This window comes from Marmota flaviventris, chromosome 9 (assembly GCF_047511675.1).
Source record: "Marmota flaviventris isolate mMarFla1 chromosome 9, mMarFla1.hap1, whole genome shotgun sequence".
In the NCBI taxonomy this organism is placed as follows: Eukaryota; Metazoa; Chordata; class Mammalia; order Rodentia; family Sciuridae; genus Marmota; species Marmota flaviventris.
This window is the reverse complement of record NC_092506.1, coordinates 126,962,961-126,985,389: the sequence shown is the minus strand read 5'-3', so window position 1 is coordinate 126,985,389 and position 22,429 is coordinate 126,962,961. Positions and strand designations below refer to the sequence as shown.

The 22,429-nt window shown below is 39.8% G+C and overlaps 1 protein-coding gene across 1 annotated transcript in view; it reads right to left on the bottom strand.

Annotated features, from left to right (window-relative positions):
* LOC139707020 (zinc finger protein 420-like) overlaps positions 1-22,429 on the bottom strand; it is a gene marked incomplete at its 5' end in the record, with an annotated part of 47,535 nt that overhangs the window by 5,797 nt on the left and 19,309 nt on the right. The window contains 2 exon segments of the mRNA XM_071617007.1: positions 721-924; positions 1,212-1,661. Coding sequence (XP_071473108.1) covers positions 721-924; positions 1,212-1,661 — 654 coding nt within the window.

Sequence of the window (22,429 nt, the reverse complement as noted above, 5' to 3'; positions counted from 1 at the left end):
TGTGAATTATTTGCAGAAATTTTAAGCCTCCTACCTCGCCCCGAGTCTTGGGTAATGCCAGAAACATTAAACAGCCAACTTTGGACTCCTCGTAATTGAGCCAAAGCGGAAATATCAGCTGTGGCTCCCTTTTCATTGGAAATCAACCATTGAAACCAAGACCAACCTGCTCCTATAGAGGAATTATTGTTGGAAGAATTATACAAGTATCTTTTAAGAGAGGGGGAAAGAGAGAAACCTTTAGCGACCTGATGTTTCTCCCAAGAATGATCTTGGCAAGGCGTGAATGTTGGGGGGAAGCCACACTCAGGAGTGCAATAAGGAGAAGCCTTAAAATGAGTGGCATTAGAGGTCTGATTAGAAGGAGACAACGGAATCAACACCTGGGAAGTAATGGCCAGAGTGGTAATATTAAGCTCAGACATATTTGTCAAGTTTCCCAAGCCCTGGTTTTTCCCTGAGCTAATTTGTAGGAGCGCTGCAACCAAAACTCCCTGCGAGATCCGACTATATTGCAATGGGTCCTCCCAGTTAGTCAAGTTCTTTAAGTTTTAAATGGATGCAATCACCCTTGGAAAAACTGAAACAAAAAACTCTTGTGAGATTGATGCTGGAGAGATTGAAGGACCGATCTTGGTCCCCTCTAGGGGAAACACAAGGAGCAGACATTTCACATGAGGTAGAAAAAAGAGTGGGAAGAACACTAGAATTGCTATGAACCGGCATCGGCATTGGCCACGTTCGAGCTACCGCCCACCACTGCATTGATATCCCCTGTACCATGGATATCAGCATTAAAACCAGGACACTCAGTAGAAGGATGGTCTTCATCATGAGATTGTTGTAGCGCCTCCTGTTGTTGGTTGATTGATGTCGGACTCTTCTTGTCAGGCATTCTGGAACCCACACCAGCTCCGTCCGGTCCTGTGGGAAAACACAGACGGAACCTCATGCCCATGCCAGCACGGGATCAGGCCCATACCATTGTCCAGAAAGTACATCTTTCCACTTAACGTGCCCAAAGTTCGGGGCAGAGGGCGAACAGTGCCTAGTCGCAGCAGAGCGCCCTTGGATGTCCAATTTCAAGAAATTAATAGTAAATAGAGCCAGGGAGAGGCGCTCTTTCGGGGTGTGGCCTAAGCCAATTCCCCCTTTTTGTTTTATTAACATCTCTTTTAGAGTCTTATGAGCACGCTCTACAATACCCTGACCTTGTGGATTGTAAGGTAAACCATGGACAAGCTGGATACCCATCTGGTTGCAAAAGGAAGAAAATTGTCGTCCAGTATACGCTGGACCATTGTCCGTTTTAATGGTCTGTGGTAAGCCCCATGCTGCCCAGGCTTTCAAGCAATGTGTGATAACATTTCCAGCCTTTTCACCAGACAAAGCAGAAGCATGTATAATGCCAGAACAAGTATCCACAGACACATGGACATATTTAAGTTTGTCAAAGTCGGGAACATGAGTAACATCCATTTGCCATATAGTTAAAGGCCGCAAACCGCGAGGATTTACGCCTATAGAAGGGGGGTGATGTAAAATAATACAGTTAGGACAATCCAACACAATCTGTCGAGCATCAGCACGGGAGATAGCAAAGCGCTTGTGGAGTGCTCGTGCATTGACATGAAATTTACTATGAAAGTTTTTAGCTTGATCTAATGAGGAAACAGGGAACATCTAAAAAGGACGAGTAGCAAGATCAGCTTGGGCATTGCCAGCAGAAAGAGCACCCGGTAAACCTGTGTGGGCTCGAATATGCAGGGGGTGAAAACAGGTGGAGCGATTCCAAATCAATTTTTGAAGGTGTAGAAAAAGGGAAGACATCACTTCTGATGTGTGTATGGGACCTACAGCTTCCAACACTTTTAAAGCTTGAACTACATAGACAGAATCTGAGATCAAATTAAAAGGAAACGGACATTGTTCAAAAACCTTTATGACAATTTGTAGTTCCACCCATTGTGGATTGCCAGGAGCAAACTGATGTTGGATAGGAGGTTGATCATTTACCACATAGGCTCCAATACCAGTTTTGGATCCATCTGTAAAGATATTTGCAGCTCCTGGGATAGGCGTAGAAGAAGTGATTTTAGGAAAAATGATAGGATGCTCCTTAACAAATGTTATAAGAGGATGTGAAGGATAGTGATTATCTATCTCTCCTGGAACAGAGCACCGTAATATAGCCCAATTATCCAGGTTAGCACACAAAACTTGAATTTGTTGACACGTATAAGGGACAATCACAGACGTTGGAGGACAACCAAAAAATTGTATACTTTGTTGTATCCCTAACATAGCTAAGGAAGCAACTGCATCAGGATAATACTCAAGAGATTTTCCAGGGGATATACGTGGATGTATCCACAATAAAGGACCATCTTGCCACAAAACTCCAGTAGGTTGCCGTACAGTGGCGAGCACACATAATTGAAGAGGCTTATCCTCTTGACGTCTGCAAAGGCTAGCATGTTGTATAGCCTCCTCCACTTTCAGCAGCGCTGACCTTGCTTCCTCAGTAAGATGCCGAGGGGAAGAAAGGTCTGAATCACCTTTAAGAATTGCATACAAGGGTTTTAGTTCAGCATTGGGAATGTGTAAATAACCCCTAATCCAATTTATGTCACCCAATAGTTTTTGGAAATCATTTAAGGTATGTAAATTATCAGTCCTGAGAGTTACCTTTTGGGGTGTAATAGCTGTACAAGAGATACTAGCACCAAGATAATCAATAGAACCTCCTGTTTGTACTTTATCAGGTGAAATAAGCAAGCCCTTTGATTGCAATAAATGTACCAAATCAGCGTAGGCTGCTTCCAACATATATTTGGTTTTGGCTGCCAGCAATATATCATCCATATAATGTATACACTTTAACAATGGATACTTTTGTCTGAGTGGAGCAATGGCTGATCCTACAAACATTTGACACATTGTAGGACTATTGGCCATGCCTTGAGGCAAAACCACCCATTCAAACCTTTGATCAGGTTCCTCATGATTACATGAAGGCAGAGTAAAAGCAAAACGTTTGGAGTCCTGAGGATGCAATGGAATGGAAAAGAAACAATCTTTAATGTCTATACATATCACTGGCCAATTTTTTGGAATTGTTGAAAGTAAAGGCAAACCTCTCTGAATGGGTCCCATGGGCTGCATTTGAGCATTAATGGCCCGTAGATCATGTAATAATCGCCACTTTCCAGATTTTTTCTTAATAACAAATATGGGTGTATTCCATGGAGAAGAAGAGGGCTTTATATGTCCCAACGTTAATTGTTCTTGTACTAAAGTATGAGCCACAGTCAATTTTTCAGAGGGGAGCGGCCACTGAGGAACCCACACTGGCTCCCCTGTATTCCAGGTAATGGGCACCTGATCCTCAGCGGCCCCTAAGAAAAACCCAGCCCATGTCTATTAAGTTTTTGTTGAGGTTTTAAGTGATGTTTACATCCCTGCAAATTTTTTTCTAATCCAAGACCTGGTCTATATCTCATGTCTTGTATTATCTTTTGGGCAACTGTTGAATATTCATTACTAAGTTGAAACCCCATGTCCTTCATAAGATCACGTCCCCATAGAGAGATTGGGAGATCGAGCACATATGGTTGAAAAGTGCCAGAATGCCCTTCAGAATCCTTCCATGATAAATGCCTACAACTGACTTGTGGAGCTTGAGCATATCCTAAACCTCTTAGGGATTGATCTGAGAGCTGCACCGGCCACCCTTTTGACCAGTCTTTTCGTGCAATTATACTACGATCTGCTCCAGTATCTAGTAGCCCTAAAATTGCTTTTCCTTCTATAATTAGCTTTAAAATAGGACGGTCACTCATATCCAAGGACAAATAAACACAATTCCCTCCGGTGGCTCCAATCTCATCATTTGTCCATAAAAAAGAGTCTGCAGGAAAATGGGTATGTAAACTGGGTAAAACTAACAATTGAGCAATCCGGTCTCCTGGGGAAATGGATACAATACCTTTCGGAGCTTCCACCATAACCTTTACTGCTCCCACCGTATCCGGATTAATAATCCCAGGGAAAATGTGAAGACCTTGTAGAACAGAGGAGGCACGCCCAATCAACAAACCCACAGTGCCAGGTGGCAAAGGTCCTTTAAAGTCAGTTTCCACCAGTTGAATTCCCATTTTAGGTGTTAATACGAGTCTGGAGGTGGAACAGAGGTCCAATCCCGCGGCACCTGTAGTGGCTCTCCGCGAATTTTGGGATGGCGCAGGGACGGCCATGACTCGGTTTTCATTGTCCTATTTTTCATTGTCCCATATATTTGTGGGCCCTGGGGTCAGGGCCCCCCCCGGCCGTTTTTTGACATGTTTCTATCTTTTAAAGGCTGACCATGTATATCTCTGACGGACCTACACTCATTAGCCCAATGTTTTTCCTTTTTACATCTGGGGCATAAGCCTGGTTGACGGCTAACAGAGGTGGGCTCAATTTTGGATGTTCCCTTCTTGTTAGGACATTTTCGTTTAAAATGTCCTCCTTGACCGCACCCAAAACACTTTCCAGCAACAGGGCTGGATTTATGTGATAATTGAAGGACAGCAGCAGCAAGGCCTGCATTAGTTAACGGCCCACCTATCTCTCTACATACTTTCATCCAGGCCTCTATGCCTCTGTTTTTATAAGGAGTAATAGCCGCTTTACATTCTTTAGTACATTGTTCAAAGACAAGTTGTTTAATCAAGGGCATTGCCCTATCAGTGTCACCAAAGATTTTTCCTGCGGCGTCCACCATCCTGGCAACAAAGTCTGAGAAAGGTTCTGTGGGGCCTTGTATAATTTTTGTCAAATTGCCAGACACTTCTCCTCTATTTGGGAGTGATTTCCATGCACGGATACAAATGTTATTAATCTGTTCATATACTTCAGGGGGGTATCCTGTTTGTTGATTAGCAAACCTGCCTTGCCCCAAAAGCATATCCTTATCCCAGGCAGGGCGTCCCGCTGCATGATTTTGGGCAGCTTGCTCTACTGCACCCTCTAGCATAAATGCTCTCCAATCCAAGTATTTCCCTGGGGAAACACAAGCGCTGACTAGACTAGCCCAATCTGAAGGAGTCATGCAAAATCTAGTAAGTCCCTCCACCTGAGTAAGGGTGAAAGCGGCATCTATGCCATAAGTGCGGACAGATTCTGCCAAGGTTTTAATTATCTTAAAGTCTAAAGGCTCATGATATCTTCCCCTGTTATTGTCCTGAAATACAGGGTATGCAAGTCCCATATCAGTATTAACTGTCCTCCAAACTTGTGCATGAAAAGATCTCCCGGAACCTTGGCTCCCCCCCACATATGGGGGTGGGGCAACCAGCACCATATCTTCTTCTAGATATTCTACCTCCTCCTCCTCAGAGTTTTGTTGACCGATATTATATCCCTTCCCCTTCTTACAGTAGACCTGCGTGCCCTGCATCTCCTTTTTCTTCTTCTTTATTTTTATCTTGCGTAGTTGTTGTAGCAATATATCAAGGTCCTCAGAACTCTCTGAGTCACTTGTGTTTTCAGGCGTTTTTAATTTGGTCAAATCTGGGTAGAGCCTTCTCCTATTTTTATTTTCAGGCTCTTTTGTCTTCTCACTACTCTTACTCTTAATACTCTCTGCCACTTCACTATGTGATCCTTCAGATTTTTCCTCATGTAGTTGCTCAAGGACAGCTTGACCCTCACTCACAGCTTCTTGGCATTTACTATCTACTATACATCCTCTAACTAACTTCCAAAGTGGTATAACACCACCCTCTAAGGTGCCTTGATCACGAGCGAAATCTAGATCTTTCCCCAATTTGTCCCAGCTAGGAATCGTAAGACTCCCTGAAAAGGCAAACCAAGGAGCCGCTATATCAGCTTCTCTCAAAAACATTTGCAAAGTGCTCTGTTTTACCTTAAGTCCTTTTGAACGTAGCAACCCATCTAGGGCCAACAAAATTGGGCTTGAAGAAGTAACGCCCATAATGTCTCCAAAGATATAATGAAAGTGAAAGTACAAAAATCCCTGCTCTCTCCTTTTGTACAGAGGAGCCTCCCATTCTGTGAAATCCCCGCTCTCTCTTTTTCTACAGAGGAGCGTCCCGCTATTAGCTTGCGGATTCCCACTTTACCTGGGAACTTACCGGTGCACCACCCTGACTGCTGAAAGTTCTGGATCCTGGGTTCGAGGAATATGGTTCCCCATCCGGGCCACCAATTGTCGTGACCCCTCGCCAGCAAGGGAAACACGACACAGGATTCTTCTTTCAACAGTTTATTCAGGCCTTGAGTCATGTATCATCTTCTAGCGCCCGCTGCCGACACACCCAAGCACAGCTTAATAAAGCCCCCCGCATCCCAATCCTAAGCCGCCACGTGGATCTCTCTCATAGGGTGATAAGGGATTGCGTGTCAATTCTCCATAAAAGGAGTTGTTTACCACAGGCCACAGTGGAAGCTGGCGCCATCTTCTAATGGCGGCCACGATCTATAACAATGGCTTACCACAATGCTGACCTTAATTTTTCCATAAATCTTCCATTTGGCTTCCCACCACCTGAGGACAGGGGCTCCACTGAAATCATCAGAAACCACTATGGCACCAAATCACAAGGTCCCTCCTTTGTCACCCTGTAGTTCACTTTTTAGTGGCTTTTAGAACAAAAGGTTCTGCCTTTCTTTTTAAAATCATCTCCTCCAGAAATCCATGTCATTACATTTCCCTGGTTTTCCATCTCCTTAACTGGATGCCCTCACTTTCTGTCTCCTTCATATAATTTTCTTCACCAATGCTAAATATAGGAGTGTCCCGAGCTCAGAGAAATGCTCCCTCTACTTCTATATCTTCACCCACACCTAGGGTCATGCTCAACCTCATTACAGTATTTTGCACATTCCCCCACCTTCCAAATATTCATTTTCTTCCCAGTCCTCTCCTCTCACATTCAAACATGTTCATGTGGAAATCAAGGAGAAATCACAAACATTAACACAAAAGCCTTCTTGGAGACTAGCCTCATGTGGTTTTTCTGCTCCATACAGGATTGGGTCTCAGCAACTACCCTAGAGAGCTCAAGTCAAAAATTCAGCAATTGTCTTTGATTTTTTCACCATTACACTCACACCAATCCATCCCCAAACCTGCTTATACTAAAGACAATATTATAAACATATATGTGTGAAAGAGAGATACATGTATTCAAAATTATTGCGTTATAGTATATAATTATATGTACATTAAATGTTTATAAAATATATAATTATAAATAAATAAATCAGTTTAAGCCACTTTTATTCCTGTTACCAAGTCATGCCATCATATCACATAATACATATTCTATTGATAATCATATCCATGGGGACAAGTTCTGCTAAATAGCCACAAATCCTCCTCATATTGAGGGATTTAAAAGATGCTTTTGCCAAAAACCACTGAATATTTACTTAGGCCTAGAGATGCCCAATGGACAACTACAAGTGAGATAACACTTGGCATCTCTGAGATATATTTATTCTATTTAATGGCTTATAATATCCACAGCATAGAAAAGAGAAAAAAATACCTGCAATATTAGTAAGAACTCCTGAAACATCCCAGGAACAACAGGTGTAGAAAGAGGCCATGACTGAATTGAAACTCTTATTCCACTTCTGAATAAATTTTGGAAAAAAAATATATGTGTGTGTGTGTATATATATACACACACACACACACACACACACACACACACACACACACTCATACACACACACACACATACACTGGATAGTTAGTGTACTACTCCCTTTCATAGCTGGATGATTAATTTCATACATACAATTAATGAATATTCTTATGAAAAAAAATTTAAAAGCTGCTTATAAAACAAATACTGAAGTGCTTTCTAAAATGTTTCTTAACCAAGCCAGCCAATAAGTAGGCAGATACTTTTGTGGATGCTAGAAAAAAAAGTCAAAAGTAGAGTTCTGACGCCGTGTAGTGTTTCATTAGGAGTTAGCACTTCTAACAATGGGAAAGTACCCACATTAAGAAGAACAGTAAGTACAAGTATGGATGAGACAGGAATTCTTGAAACCTCAGACAGGGGTGGGGAGATGCAACTCGAGAAGCCAGCAAGGGATGGATCCTTAAGGAGGCCTTTATCTCACAGGTAGAAAAGGATTGGGGCAGCTAAGTGACATGGTGAGGGGTGTGTTTTATAATAATTGAGAAGGTAAAACATTGCCATGGATGGTAACATTAGATCAGATGCCTAAAGAGTGTCAGTACTTCATGTCCCTTTAGTGCATGAATTTTTGCTTCAGACCAGGGTAAATTGTCAGAAGCAAGAATGAGAGCAGAGATTCCTTGCTGTTTTGTACATGTCTGTGTCCTCTTTGCCTAGAACAGAGCCTGGTACTATAGTTTTATTTTAAAATGTGAGGGGTTATGTTTCCATATATAAAACTAAATGAAGGCTGTGGTTTTTCATAGATGTAGAGTGTTCCCCTATTACACATAGGCATTGGGTTCAATCCTAACCATCACATAAAAAATAAAATAAATGTATTGTGTCCACCCACAACTAAGAAATAAATGTTTCAAAGAAAAAAAAACCTAATTGATAATACTGTCAAAATAGATGTCCTGCCCCATCCATGCCAAACTGCCTTTCAGAGAATCATGAAGCTGGACCAGCCTGAGAGGCAGGCATCACATTGTGTTCTACTTTACAGATTTAGGGAGTTCCCCAAAGTTGCCCCAGGAAAGGGTTAAGGCCTCCTCCCCCATCTAAGTTTTTTTCACTGCCTAGGTGCTAGAAAACACTTCCTGTGCCTGAGTGAGTGAGTGAAGTGGGCTGTGCTATCAAAACTAGGCTCTAGCAACTTATGGCTGCATCACAGTCTTACCCTCTCTAGACCTCCAGGTCTCAGTATGTACACAGCAGGCACTAAGAGAAGTCTCTGTGAACATGCCAGTAAATTTTTTGTTCCCCCAAAACAAAGTGTCTCAGGTGATATCCCCAGGATCTCTGCCAGAAACCCAATGGATCCCAATCATCCTGAAATATGGAAAGTGTACAGCATCCCATGAGAGGTAGAAACCAAGAAAGGCTGTGCTGTGGCATCTTCAGCCTCTCTCCATTGCCTCAGTGTGTAAGAGGGAAACCTGAGACCCCCAATGGAACAGACCCTGAGGTCACATTTCTATCTCAGAGCCCAAAGATTCTGCTTCCCCACTGGGTCTACAGTGTCTCCTGACAGAATTTCCAGATGCCTCACCTGACTCCATTTGCCTCCTGTGGACACACCCACCATGCCCTCTGCTCCTGCACCACTGCACCTCCTGGTTCCTAGGCTGTGCTCACCTAAGGAGTGCTGGATGGGGTGCTGCCTCCCACATGCTTCCCCTGTCTCCTCCCCACCCACTATTCTTATGTGTTGAGCTCCACTCACTCAGCCTGACTCTGCCTCACCAGATCTGCCCAACATTCAAGCCCCACTAGGTCCTCTCTACTTTATTTCAATGGGCTCCATGCAACATCTTGCCTCTTACCTGCTCTCTTATGCAGAGCCACGCCCACTCCATCCACTTGATCCTCTGTATTCTGTCCACGTAGCTAAGCCTCCATTGACATATTTAACACTCTTGGATTGCAGCTTTTTCCCCTCCAGCTCTGGAATATTTGCAGTCTGGCTTGGCCCAATTCCACCAACATCCACTAACATAAAAAAAAAGTCTCTCCTCTTCTTCATTAGCCATGCTTGTCCATCAAGTTCACTCCTACACCAGCCTCCCTATGTCACCTGGCCTCTCTACTGCTCCTTGAAAACTCTATATGAAATGAAAAAATGGGATCTTGCAGAGATGCCCATGTTTGTGACACCACTGAGTCTAAGGGACAATTACCTTTGGGCTCTGGTCACGTTTGAACCCCACATCTTCAATGGTTCACCTTGAACCACTCTGCTAACCACAGAGTATCTCCATTTACAAAATTCAGCTGATGATAATACTTTATTTGCATAACCGTGAGCATGTTTTCAACACTATCTGTGTATTATGGATGCAGAAGAGGCACTGGCAAGCAACTAGCAAGGTCCATGCCCTATATGTAAAAGAGCCCAGCCAGAATTTAAAAAGCATGTTTGCAAAGGATATGGCCTTCTGCTTTTCTTTAGCCCTGTGGCCTTAAGCACCTTCTCTTACCCTTTCAGCACAGGATGGGCACAGCTACTTGGCAAACAAGAGTCATCTGTGATCTCTTCTCCAGCCAGCCTGGGGCATCTCAGAATAAGGGAGCATAAGTGTCTGATCATGGCCATCTTTCTCAAGGTTGAGTCTCAGAAGAAAAGCCTCTTTATATTGACTTATGTGTAATTATTGTTTATTCTGACACCCTGACTCAATGCTGTAGAGATAAGGCAGCAGTTGGGGACTTGGGTTTCAAGCTCCAGAAACTGACCTGGGTGCTTTTAAAAAAATGCTCTAGATGACACTGGGAAGGTCAAGGGAACCTGATGGCAAAATTCAATAAAACCAGGAGCTGGGTTTTGCCAGGTGATCTCAGTGTCCAAAACCCCTTTATAGTCTTTCCTGGACCCCACTGCTATATGAGCACACTGGGAGCCTTTCTTCTGTTGCTTTGGTGCTGCTCAGATTCTTAGTCTTCAGAGAAGGGGTCTGGTTAGCTGGGTATAGGTATTGGCTGAGAGTATGAATTCTTCACATTAAAGTAGGTATTGAAGGATGAGTTGAGGTATGCTAAAGAACAAATGGAAGGACATTATAGGTAAGAACACCATTTGTGACCTCACAATGAAATTTGTGTCTTCTCAGAATCACACAACCACACCATGCCAGGTGTGGTTCTCATCATGTCACTCAATGTCCACAAAACTTTCAAAAATAGTGCCATATTTTGGGAAACTATTTGCATTGTTCTACAAGAATGCTAAAGGCTCCTATAAAGAATTCAAAATATACAGTAGAATACTGAAAAACTGGCCAAAGAGTGGGAATCTTGCCAAAACCCAGTGCCCCAAACACCAGAATTAACATTAGGTAGTATCATTTCTCAGGCCTTTTTAGTCACATAGATTGGAGGGTAAATAAAAAAGCAAGGGTGATTAGAAAGAATTTGATTAAAATGGGGTTAAATGTGGGCTGGTTTGTGGCTCACTGGGAGAGTGCTTGCCTAGTGCACATGAGGTGCTGGCTTATATCATCAACACCACATAAAAATAAAAAAATAAAAAATAATAAAATAATGCTGAAAATTATAAAAAAGTCATTAAATATGAAAATAAACCATTTTCTCTTGAATTTAAGGAAAAAGAAAACAAAATCACTAAAAGAGAAGTAGTTGCTAACATGACATATTTATTTTGTGACCAAAGTGCTTGTTTGATATAAGAATACACTTATATTGTGTTTAACAATGTGTCTCAAAAGTTAAAAAATAACATTAAAAAAATCTGAAGATGAGGCTCAGTGGTATGTGCCCCTAGATTCAAACCCTTGTACAAAAAAAGAAAAAAGAAAAAAAAATTGTAGTTCCTTTTTCTTATGTTACATATTGCAATTTTAGCATTCATTTTCATCTATAGTGGAGGCTGTTAAAAGTCAGTTTCTCACACATATGTCCATTTCCACACCTGACATTTTGCTGTCAGGCTATTGTTTTATGTCAAGGTCTATACTTTACCTGCCACCTCACTTTAATTGAATGTTTTTTCAAATCCTAGGTTTCTCTGGAGGCAATTTTCATCTTCAGTCCTTGGACCCTGGCTTTTTCCTTCTGTGTTCATTTAGATTCAAGTCTTTTTTGGAGAAGATCCACTTCAAAAAATGGGAACAGTAAGGCTTGCTTAAAATCACTTTCCCAATGGCCCATCAGTGCAGGAATTGAGATTGGGACCAGTGTTAGCCTGTTGTGGACCAGTTCTCAGGAGAGCCATGGGAGCCCTGAGATTTTGGACTTGAGTGTTGGCATCAAAAGAAAAGATACTCACTCTCTGAGAACATTCTGGGGCAGGTGAGAGATCCTGGAGATGACTCAGGCCTAACTTTGCCCCAAGGGCTCAGATTAGGTAAAGTCAAGGTTTTGTCTTGTACTTTCTTTCCATCCCCAGAGACCTGAATAATAATTGGTGAAAAAGATGGCTGGTTCTCTTGGCATACATTATTCCTGTACCTAAGGACAATGAACAGAAAGTAAAAAAAAAAAAAAAAAAAAAAAGAAAAGAAAAATCAATGCATCTCTCTTTCCACTACTAGAAAAATATACCCATAAAATACTGAAAAAGATTTCCTTTTACTTGAAAGTCAAAGAAGCCCAGTGGTTGGTTGGAATTCTGGGCTGCTATGGCTATCCAGCTATGCCATCATGCCCCAGAACCCTTTCTGTTTTTCATTTTGCAATATATTCAATACAGCAATCAGGGGAAAGGGAAGAAGGAAAAAACAAAGATCTAGAGGCCCAGTTGCTTCCACTAATATCTCATTGGCCAGCACAGAATTATAGAGACCCCTACCTGCAAAGAATATTGGGGAATACAGTTTGTTTTTACTTTTAGTTTGGGATTGGTTCTCTTTTCGGTTGTGGGGACTAAACCTGGATTGCTTAAACACTGAACAACCATCCCCAACCCTTTTTATAGTTTAGAGACAGCGTCTCTCTAAGATTTTTAGGGCCTCACTACATTGCTGAAGCTGTCCTTAGACTTGGGAGCCCCCTGCCTCAGTCTCTATAGTCACTGGGATTATAGGCATGTGCCACCAGGCCTGCCTGGCTTTTTTTTTTTTTTTTTTACATGCTGGAGTTGGATCCTGGGAGGCCATCCTTACACGTGATTTGAGTTACCTCCCTGCCTGGGTGAGAGGTGCTTAAACACAGCCTGTGTTAAAAAGCCTTCCCCACGATTTCCTAGTCCAAGGGCTTGTCCGTGCTGAGCCGTGCCTGGCCACTGACCTGAAGACCCAATTTCCGGCCCTGAACTTGGGATGCTGCCCCCCTTTTCCTTCATTGGATGGGATTTTCCCTTGAATTTTTTGTTTCCCAATAAAAGCTCACTCCCTGGCATGCTCTCCCTCTCTCGCTAGTCTCTTCCGTAAACCTCACCACCATTTTAGGTGGCTGGAGGCGGGAACTAGGAGAAGCCATCTTGGAGCTGTGCTAAAGGTAATGAGAGTCTCTTTAATTTAAAACTCACTAGCAATTTCTTACGCACCAAATCTTCTTTTATGAAGCTCACGCAGGTCACGTGGCAGAGGAACCTAGAGCCAGTCATATGGGAAACATTCGTTTTACTACTGAACTGAACTTTCAGCCCTAAGCCTGTCATTTTGAATTATTAGAAACACATTTTATAAAATATAAGGTCCCAGTGAAATGAATTAGTGATACCTGGACCTGGACCTTAACAACCAGTTGTGCTCGGGTGGCTTAGTGCAGGCGCAGTACATAGTCACACAGTGGCATGAAAGAATGGGCATCAAGTGAGGAATGGGTCCTCATGGGCTGTTAAAGGAGAAATGCTGTATAGGTGGCCAGGCTGAGATATTGTTCTTTCATATGTGTTAGGGTGGTCATCCCAGATAGAGAAGGGGTACAGGGTGAGTTCATTTGGGTGGTTACCCACTGAGATACATCACCAGTTTTTTTAAATATTTTTCATTGTTGATAGATCTTTATTTTGTTTATTTATATGTGGTTCTGAGAATCAAACGCAGTGCCTCACACATGCCATGCAATTCAATTGTGCTACCACTGAACCACAGGCCCAGCCTCATCCCTAGCACCTTTTATTTATTTATTTGATTTGGCCCTTCTGGGATTGAACTCTTGGATACTCCACCACTGAGCAATATCACCAGCCTCATTTTGTATTTTATTTAAAGTCTCACTAATTTTCTTAATTCATCACCATTGTTGAGACTGACTATGAACTCTTGATCCTTCTGCCTCAGCCTCTTGAGCTACTGGGATTACAGGTGTGTGCCACTGTGTGTGGGTCCCCTTTTCTTTCTTGTTTTTTTTATTATTTTGATAAAGGGTTAAATTATTTCTCAGGAACTCACTAAGTTAATGAGGCTGGCTTTGAACTCTCAATACTCCTGCCTCAGCCTCCACATCCACTGGAATGAAAGTCCTGTGCCACTGAGCCAACTCTAATACAATTTTTAAAGTTATTTATTCCATGGTAACATGGATCTATTTAAACTTACAATCAAAAAACATACATATAATATATTCACTTATTATAAATAAATTTTTAAGAATTAGCATATGCCATTTTTATAAAAATAGATGTCACAAAAATTACTCCCATTGACCAAATGTGACCCATAAAATCTTGAAAACATGGATATTTGATTTATATATTTTTATTCTTTTTCCAGATTTATTATTATAGACAAGTTTAAAACACTGAATGAGTGAATGCAAAGAATTATGCCAATTTCTAAAATTATTAATTGTGGATAATATTTTTTTCCTAAAAATGACATTTATTTTCCCACAAATACTGCATGTGGCATTTATGTGTTAAAGCTAAAAAGTTGATTACACAGAAACTGAAACAGAAATGCTTCCCAGATTTATGATAAGAATGAGAAAGAGATTGATTGTGTGTAAGGAGTGCCAAAATCAGTTAAGACCAGAAAGTAACTCTTAGGTTTTATGGCACAATAAGGTGATTACGTTCTATAATAACTTCTTAAACAAATCAAAATAGCCAGAAATTTGCAGGTTTCAAACAAAGAATAATAATTTTAATTAGATGAAAATTACCCTGGTCTGATAATTACACACTATATACACATGTTTAGTTACAATAATGGGTCTCATATCCAAGTACAAATAGTAGATTCCAGTTAAAAATTAAAATAAACAGAAATCAACCCTTTGATGTTTTAACCAAATATCTACATCACCTCAGATTTTAAAATGGTATCCTATGTTCATAAATGTTTTACTATTTTGGTTTTTCTTACTATCCTATCTTTTATATCTAAAAGGTCTAAAGAGTCATGGAATGATTTAGCCTCATCCACATGGTTTTCTGATGACTGCTATTTTTTTCAAACCTTGTTTACACTTTATTTTATTATTTTATTTTTTATGTGGTGTTGAGGATTGAACACAGTTTCTCACATGTGCTAGGCAAACACTATACCACTGAGCCACAGTCTTAGCCCTGATGCCTGGTATTTTTTAATATGTGGCTTGAAACAATTTAAAGTACATATCTACTATTTCAGACACTTGACTTAAAATACAACATGCCTTGTATAGAAAATATTCTATCAGATTAACATCAAATTTTCTGTGTGGTTTTTCTGATAATTTTATGTGTGGTTTTTTTACTGAAGAATTACATTGCTTCCTTCAAGCAGATGAATATTGGGATTTTATGGAAGTTCATCTTTTAGGCTTGGGCCAAATTCTTGTTCTTTAATTAGTAACATTACAATGAAATGACTTTGAGTCTATCTGAACTGTGACTTTAATTACCATCCTTTATTCCAGATGATTGAGGAGAAGACAATAATAATATATTTCTACTGATATTCAACAGCTGGACTTTGGTCACTTAAGATATTTTTTTTCTGGTCATACTCTCAAAGACAGGCCTAAAATACTGCCAAAGAGCTTTCTAGACATATTGCTATAATATTTTTAACATTATGAAAAAAATTTGAAGCAAAAACATATGTAGCCATTATTAAAAGAAAAGATTTAAATCTATTAAATCACATATATGAGGAATTGCATAATTAAAACATAATGGCCAGCATTTCTACTGAGGACTTTTTATTTCAGAAACCCATCCATATTTGATACTTGTTATTCCTTCATACACAATAGCTCTAGAATATATGTAATGTGACTCCTTATGTGTCATACACGATGATCAGATTTAGCATCAAGGTAACACTTTAACTCAATAAAAGATTATAAACACAAATTTAAAAAAATCACTAGAGGGCATGATTTTCAGTGTCATATTAGATAATTTATTAAAGGCATTAATTCTTGTAATGAATGTCAAAAGACAGCACTATAAAATACATCTATGTGCACACCTACTACATTAAGATGCATTTTTGAGAAGGTTGCAATTCTTTACTTTTGTGCAATCCTTCCATTTCAATTCACTGAAAATTGTAGAGTTTTCAATATGTTCCTACTGCTTAATCAAGAAGAGAAAGATGAAATCAAAGTAACACACTACCACAGAAAACCTCAAGATGAGATTATATCAAGAACTATTTTGATAACATATGGTAATTCTGAATCTATAAGAAAGCCTATGTACAGTGGGAGCACAACTACCATTACATAATCCAGATATAATTCGGTAATAATATTGGAATGGCACCTGGAGGTTATTAGAGGGACTTGATAACTGAAGTGAGAAAAATGTGTTTTGGGTGAATCCACATATATCCCTGGTAAGAGGATAGGCTGAGATTGATGAAGATGACACTATTTGAAACAAAGGCTTCTTCTTCATTTTCTCCTAAGATATATACTATTAATATGGAATATGAAAAAAGATGAAAAAGATCAACAAACTATATTATTTTATTAATAAAAGAAACATTTTCCTCTGAAGTTTATTTTGAGATTTCAGCTAACACCATAATTTTCTTCTGAAACTTCGCATGCCTTTTCTAGCACAAGATCTAGCCCAAGAACTTTACCATTGGTATCTTGACCCTAATACATCTAGGTTTGCTAATAATTATGGGGTTCATAGTTACAGATGTTTTTGTCTCATAATTTTGGAGATGACATCAAATAAAAATTAATAATCTACTTTCACAGTTTTTTTGGGGGTGCTTCTCCATTTGTACCACCTGCCCACTGAGTGTTCTCTATGACATCACCTTCAGCCCCAGAAGCTCCTGCTTGGCAAAGTTCAACCATCAATTCTCACAGCAGAGCCTGTGATTCCTTGTTCCTTGTGGGTATTCTACATGTTTTTGAATGCTTGATTCTCATTCTCTTCTACTGCCATCATCAATGTGAGCAAACATGATCTTGTATTCACTACTGTATGCTGAACAATGGTACCAATGTATTACTTTCTAAGGCATTTATTTTCAATATTGGGGGTGTTCCAGGAAGTCTTTTTTCTAAGGCTTTAGTCCTCAGGTCTTTCTAAAAGTCAATAAATAGATAAAACTCTAACTAAAAAATAAATGATGTTATCACTATTAATACATGAACATTAAAATAAATAAACAATATTTAAACTCTCAGCCCATAGGTTTAAGGACTTAGATAACATAGATCAATTTGGTGGAAGACACAGAATACCAAAATGCATTGTATCTTTGGTGATCTGTACTGGGAAGAAATTATTGTTTTCAGCATTGGGTAGGACACTGCTGTTTTCTTCTGTAACCATGACATGGTATCAATCATATGTAAAAAGAAAAAAAAAATAGGAAATGGTTCTCTCAGAAAAAAAAGAAAGTACAAGCACATTGTGGTAATGCACAGAATATCCAAAATGTGGCCTCTGTATATGGGGCATCTACAGAAAGCATGAACTTGTATACCTGCTGGGAGAAAGAAAAATGTTGCTACCCTCCAGCGAATTGGGCTTTATTGTTTGAAAGTATAAAAATAGCCATTGATCAAGCAATATTTCTTGCAGGACTGAACATTGAATGTACATTTGCAAGAATATAAAAATAGATTCCCAGAGCCTTTCAATACAGAAATATTGTTAAGTAATGAAATTCAGAAATAGCCTGAATGTCTATCATTTGTTTAGTTCCAACTTTTGTCTATTTCATGGAAAGTTAAGATTTTTGCATATGTGGAGTGTTTTCCAGGTTGTTTCATTGAGTAAAAAATAAGGGGCAGAAAGCATATACAGGAACACTCCCTTTTGGGTAAGAAAGAAATTTACATAATAACATATTATTGTTATTACCTCCTACCAAAAAAAAGAAACAGTAAGAATATATACTAGAAACAATTAAATCAGTTGTTCATGAAGGGCAATGGTTAAAGATTAGTGTGGATGGAATATAGGTGAGTCTTCAGTGTATTTTAATATGGGTTTATGTTTGAGCCACATAAACAAAAAACATGTTCAAAACATAGATTTAAATCAAAGGACAAAAATCAAGCCCAACAGACAGGTAAGAGTCTGACAACACAAACATGAACCATACTATTCTGTGACTAATTAATTTCTTAAGCTTGCATGATTTCCAGGATCTCTTCTCCAATGTGAACAAAATGTTTACCTAAAGTAGCAATGCTTGCTGTGATGTAACATTTACTGATCAGTAATTGGCAATAAAGGATCACAGGATTCATATGCAATGTTTAGTGTCAGCACAGCAAGGGACAAGATGGGTTTTATGCTTTCTCCATTAGACTGCAGTTCACAAGAGCAGCGGCCACTTCTTACCTAGTGTGAGCAGCCTGGTGAATACATAGATATGACTATTAATATACATTGAAGAATTCTTTGAAAGTTTAATGCCAAGAACACAGAGAGGACTTGACAATTACTTTCCGGTCCAGGTTTCAGAAGCTTAGCTATACACACTTGGGGGAAAATGACCAGTCCTAGACCCTGTGTGAGTATGTATTTTAATGTTGTGGTAGTTTATCATGAGCCTAGGCAGACAAAGGTGGGGTCCTGCAGGTTATTAAGTCATGAAATAGGATTATTGTCATTTATTAAAAGAAAGTTACAAAGAAACTTCTCAATTTATCCTGTGAGGACAGAGATGGTGTACTTCCTTACTCTCATCAAGCTGCTATAATAATCTATGGTAGACTGGGTGGTTTATAAGCCACAGACACTCATTTTTCACAGTGTGTAAGATCAAGGCACAAGGCAATTCAATGTTTGGAAAGGATATTTCTAATGGGTAGAAGCTTCTGGCTGTGTCATCATGTGATGGAAGAAGCTAGCTAGCCTGTAGCACTGTTCATTATAACATTAATTCTACTGATGAAGTCTTCAACCTCAGGACCTCAACTCCTCCCCAAAGACTCACCTTCTAAGACCATCACCTTAAGGGGGAGGAGTTCAACCAAGTTACCCAAGGGGACACAAACCTTCAAATTAGAGCTTTCTATGAAAAAGCAAGTTCTCAATAGTCAATAAACCTGTTAGAAACTTGATCTTGGACATCTGAGCTTTCAGAAGTCCACAAATGAATTTTTTTTTTGCTTGTAAGGTATATGTTTCTAGTACTCCCTTAGAGGAGTCCAAACAGACTAAAATATATTTAAAGTGATAATTCTGTCTTTTCAATTGTTCCTTCAATATGAACTCTTCCCTGAATTTTACACAGGTTATCAACTCTCTGAGCATCCCTCCATGTATGTGCCTAAGTACATGCACATACAACAGCAAGGAGCTTGGGGCTTTCCACCAAGCCCAATCCTCATATTCTGCATTTGTACATGACAAATTTGGGAACCACACACTTGGCCCCATCCCTTCAAGGCAGGCAAAGGCCTTCTGTGGTGTTACTCTCTGAGCTACCTCTTTAATATAGGAGTGAAGCCTCCTTCTACCCTGCACTCTGAACTCTGCTCTCACCTCCTCACTGGCTCTGCCTGTATCCTGGTTAGAGCCAGGCCTTCCATTGCACCTGTACATCATTTTCCTGCTATATGACCTGATCATTTTGTGCCAACACTTTACCATGCTCATCTGTGCATTTTTTCTCTGTTCCCACAGCAACAACGAAGCTGCCATTTGCTAGCTGTGTGACCTTAAGCAAGTTAACTCGACACAGCTGAGCATTCCTGTCCTGCAACATGGGTGTAAACATGGCTTCAACTCATGGAGTTCTTATTGCCAGTGAAGAGGTCAGGGATAAAATTCTCAAAAACAATAGTCCAGTACATGGTCATCAATTGCTCCTGATGTCATTAAGTGTCACCGTTACTAGCTGTCAATCCCACTTCACAACATGGGAAACATGAATCCTTTAAAAGGAAAAATAAATAAATAAAATAATTAAGTTCAAGTGGCCAGTTGGCCCAGGTTTGTTCTGACTCTAGATTCTCTACCCCCAACCAGAGCTCAGGGCAGAATAAATACAAAGGTGCCACATGAGGAGAGGACTAATGTAAAGCAAATTAAAGCAGTTTCATGAATGGACAAAAGGGAAATAGTTGAGGGAAGGAACCAAATCCTATATCTGACACTTGGAGAATCAGGAGATTTTACCTTCACATTGACTCCCTCCTCTTGAGAACAAAACTGTACTTAAAACAGACCACTGAGACAGGTTAGTCATCAATGCAGACAATAAAGGACACTCTGGAATTTACCAGGCTGGTTGGTGCATGTACAAATAGTCAGAGCCATGGATTGGAAGACCTCAAATGGTTCACATGAGACCTTTTGCTTCCTCCATCTTCATTCCCTGGTTCACACAATGGCAGGCTGAGCTTGGACCCTGAAGGTCCTGTGTGCTGGCAGGTGATATTCCCAGAAAATAGCATCTACATATATTTTCACAAGTTTACTCATTCTACTCAGCCATCAACAAGAATAGAATTATATCATTTGTGGGAAATGAATGAATCTGGAGAATATAAAATTAAATGAAATAAATCAGATGCAGAAATTCAATTGTCAAGTCTTTTCTCTCATATGTGAAAGGTAAAAGAAAAATGGAGTTGAAAAAAGAAGTGGATCTCAAAAAATTGGAGAAAGAATAATTGAGTTTAGACTGATGGAAGAGAGGATAAGAGAGATGATTCAGGCACTGAGAAACGAGATTGGTCAATGATGCTATGCCCATATATGTATAAGTCACAATTGAACATACTAATAAAATAATTGCAATGTCCTAAATTAAATGACATTTTTGGTACCAGTGACTGAAATTCAGCAAGCTTCACCATTGAGCAATATCCCCATCACCAGTCCTATTTTTGTATTTTTTAAACAGGGTTTTGCTAAGTTTTTCAAGGCTTTGCCCCAAGACCTAAAGCTGGGTGCCCACAAAGCAAAAATACAAAGGACTATAATCCCCCTGGCTTATGGAGCACTCACTAGGCACTAAGTGCTAACTATCTATGACTTCATTTAATTCTTACTATAGTCTTTGGAAGCAAGTGGCATTATCCCCATCTTAAAGATAAATAAATAGGAGAGAAATTAAAGATCTATTCAAGCTAAGTGAGGTGGCACATGTCTGCCATCCCAGCAGATTAGGAGCCTAAGGCAGAAAGATTGTGAGTTCAAAGCCAACCTCAGCAAAATTGAGGTGCTAAGAAACTCAGTGAGACACTGTCTATAAATAAAAATACAAAGTAGAACTGGGGATATGACTCAGTGGTTATGTGCCCCTGAGTTCAATCCCAAGTACCAAAGGAAAAAGAAACTATTCAAGCCTCTATAAATATATAAAAGCCAGAATACAAATGTATGATATGTACTCAGGACCTTGGTCCATTTACATTTATATTATACTAGTCATAACATCTAGGAACCTCCCTGCAAGCTTAATAAATCCAATTCTTGAGAGTACTCCCCAGATATTTTTGTTTCACTGACTGGAGCTAAAGTCCAGGTATCAGGGTGATTGACTCTACTCCTCACAATTAGAGATGTAATCACTTTTATATTAAAAATCAGGGAAACTTAGACAAAATGATTGGATTCACCTGCTCAATGTTGTGCATCAAGTCCACAGGAAAACCAGGGTGTATGTCTGTACTTCTGTAGCTCTCCAAAGAGATCTCTGTGACTCCAAACAAAAGAAGACTCCACAAAGCTGGGGGGGACACAAGCCAAGCCCTCTGCCACAACTCACCCCACAATACTCCCAGGGAATAAGTGTACATAGAGGAGAGAATTCCAGGTGGTAACTTGGTGATCAATGGACAATGCCATGCAAGAAATAGGGAATAACCCAATCCAGTAAAGGCAGAGGAGTGGCTGGGCCAGGATGGGGGCTGGCCTAGAGGATAAACTTTTCCAAGGCACATGAAGCCCAGGGTTTCCTCCTCCACTAATGAGCCTTGCCTTATCACATATATGCTTGTTCAACTATTTATGCCCTTCTCCTATTTTATATTTCTTTTGCACATAGCTTTGAAGGTCTCATGATTTGGCATTTCTTATAATTTTTTTTCTGAAGCTTTCAAACTACTCCAAATTCAACCATGTGGAAAATTTCCTGTAGGCCTTACAGGTTTTAATTGATTTTATTATCATTTAATTCAAGTTTCCAAATCTCTCTCAAAATACCTTTTTTTTTTTCATTTTATGATACTTGTATTAACTCTTCACACATTGACAATGGTTGTGATAAAGCGATATCTTCTGACTCCAACACTGGAATTTCAGTGACCTGCTTGAAATTTGATTCTACATCACAAGTCTCCATTTTATTTTTTATGCTTTATATAACTTTATATATAGTACAGAAAAGACTAAGCTA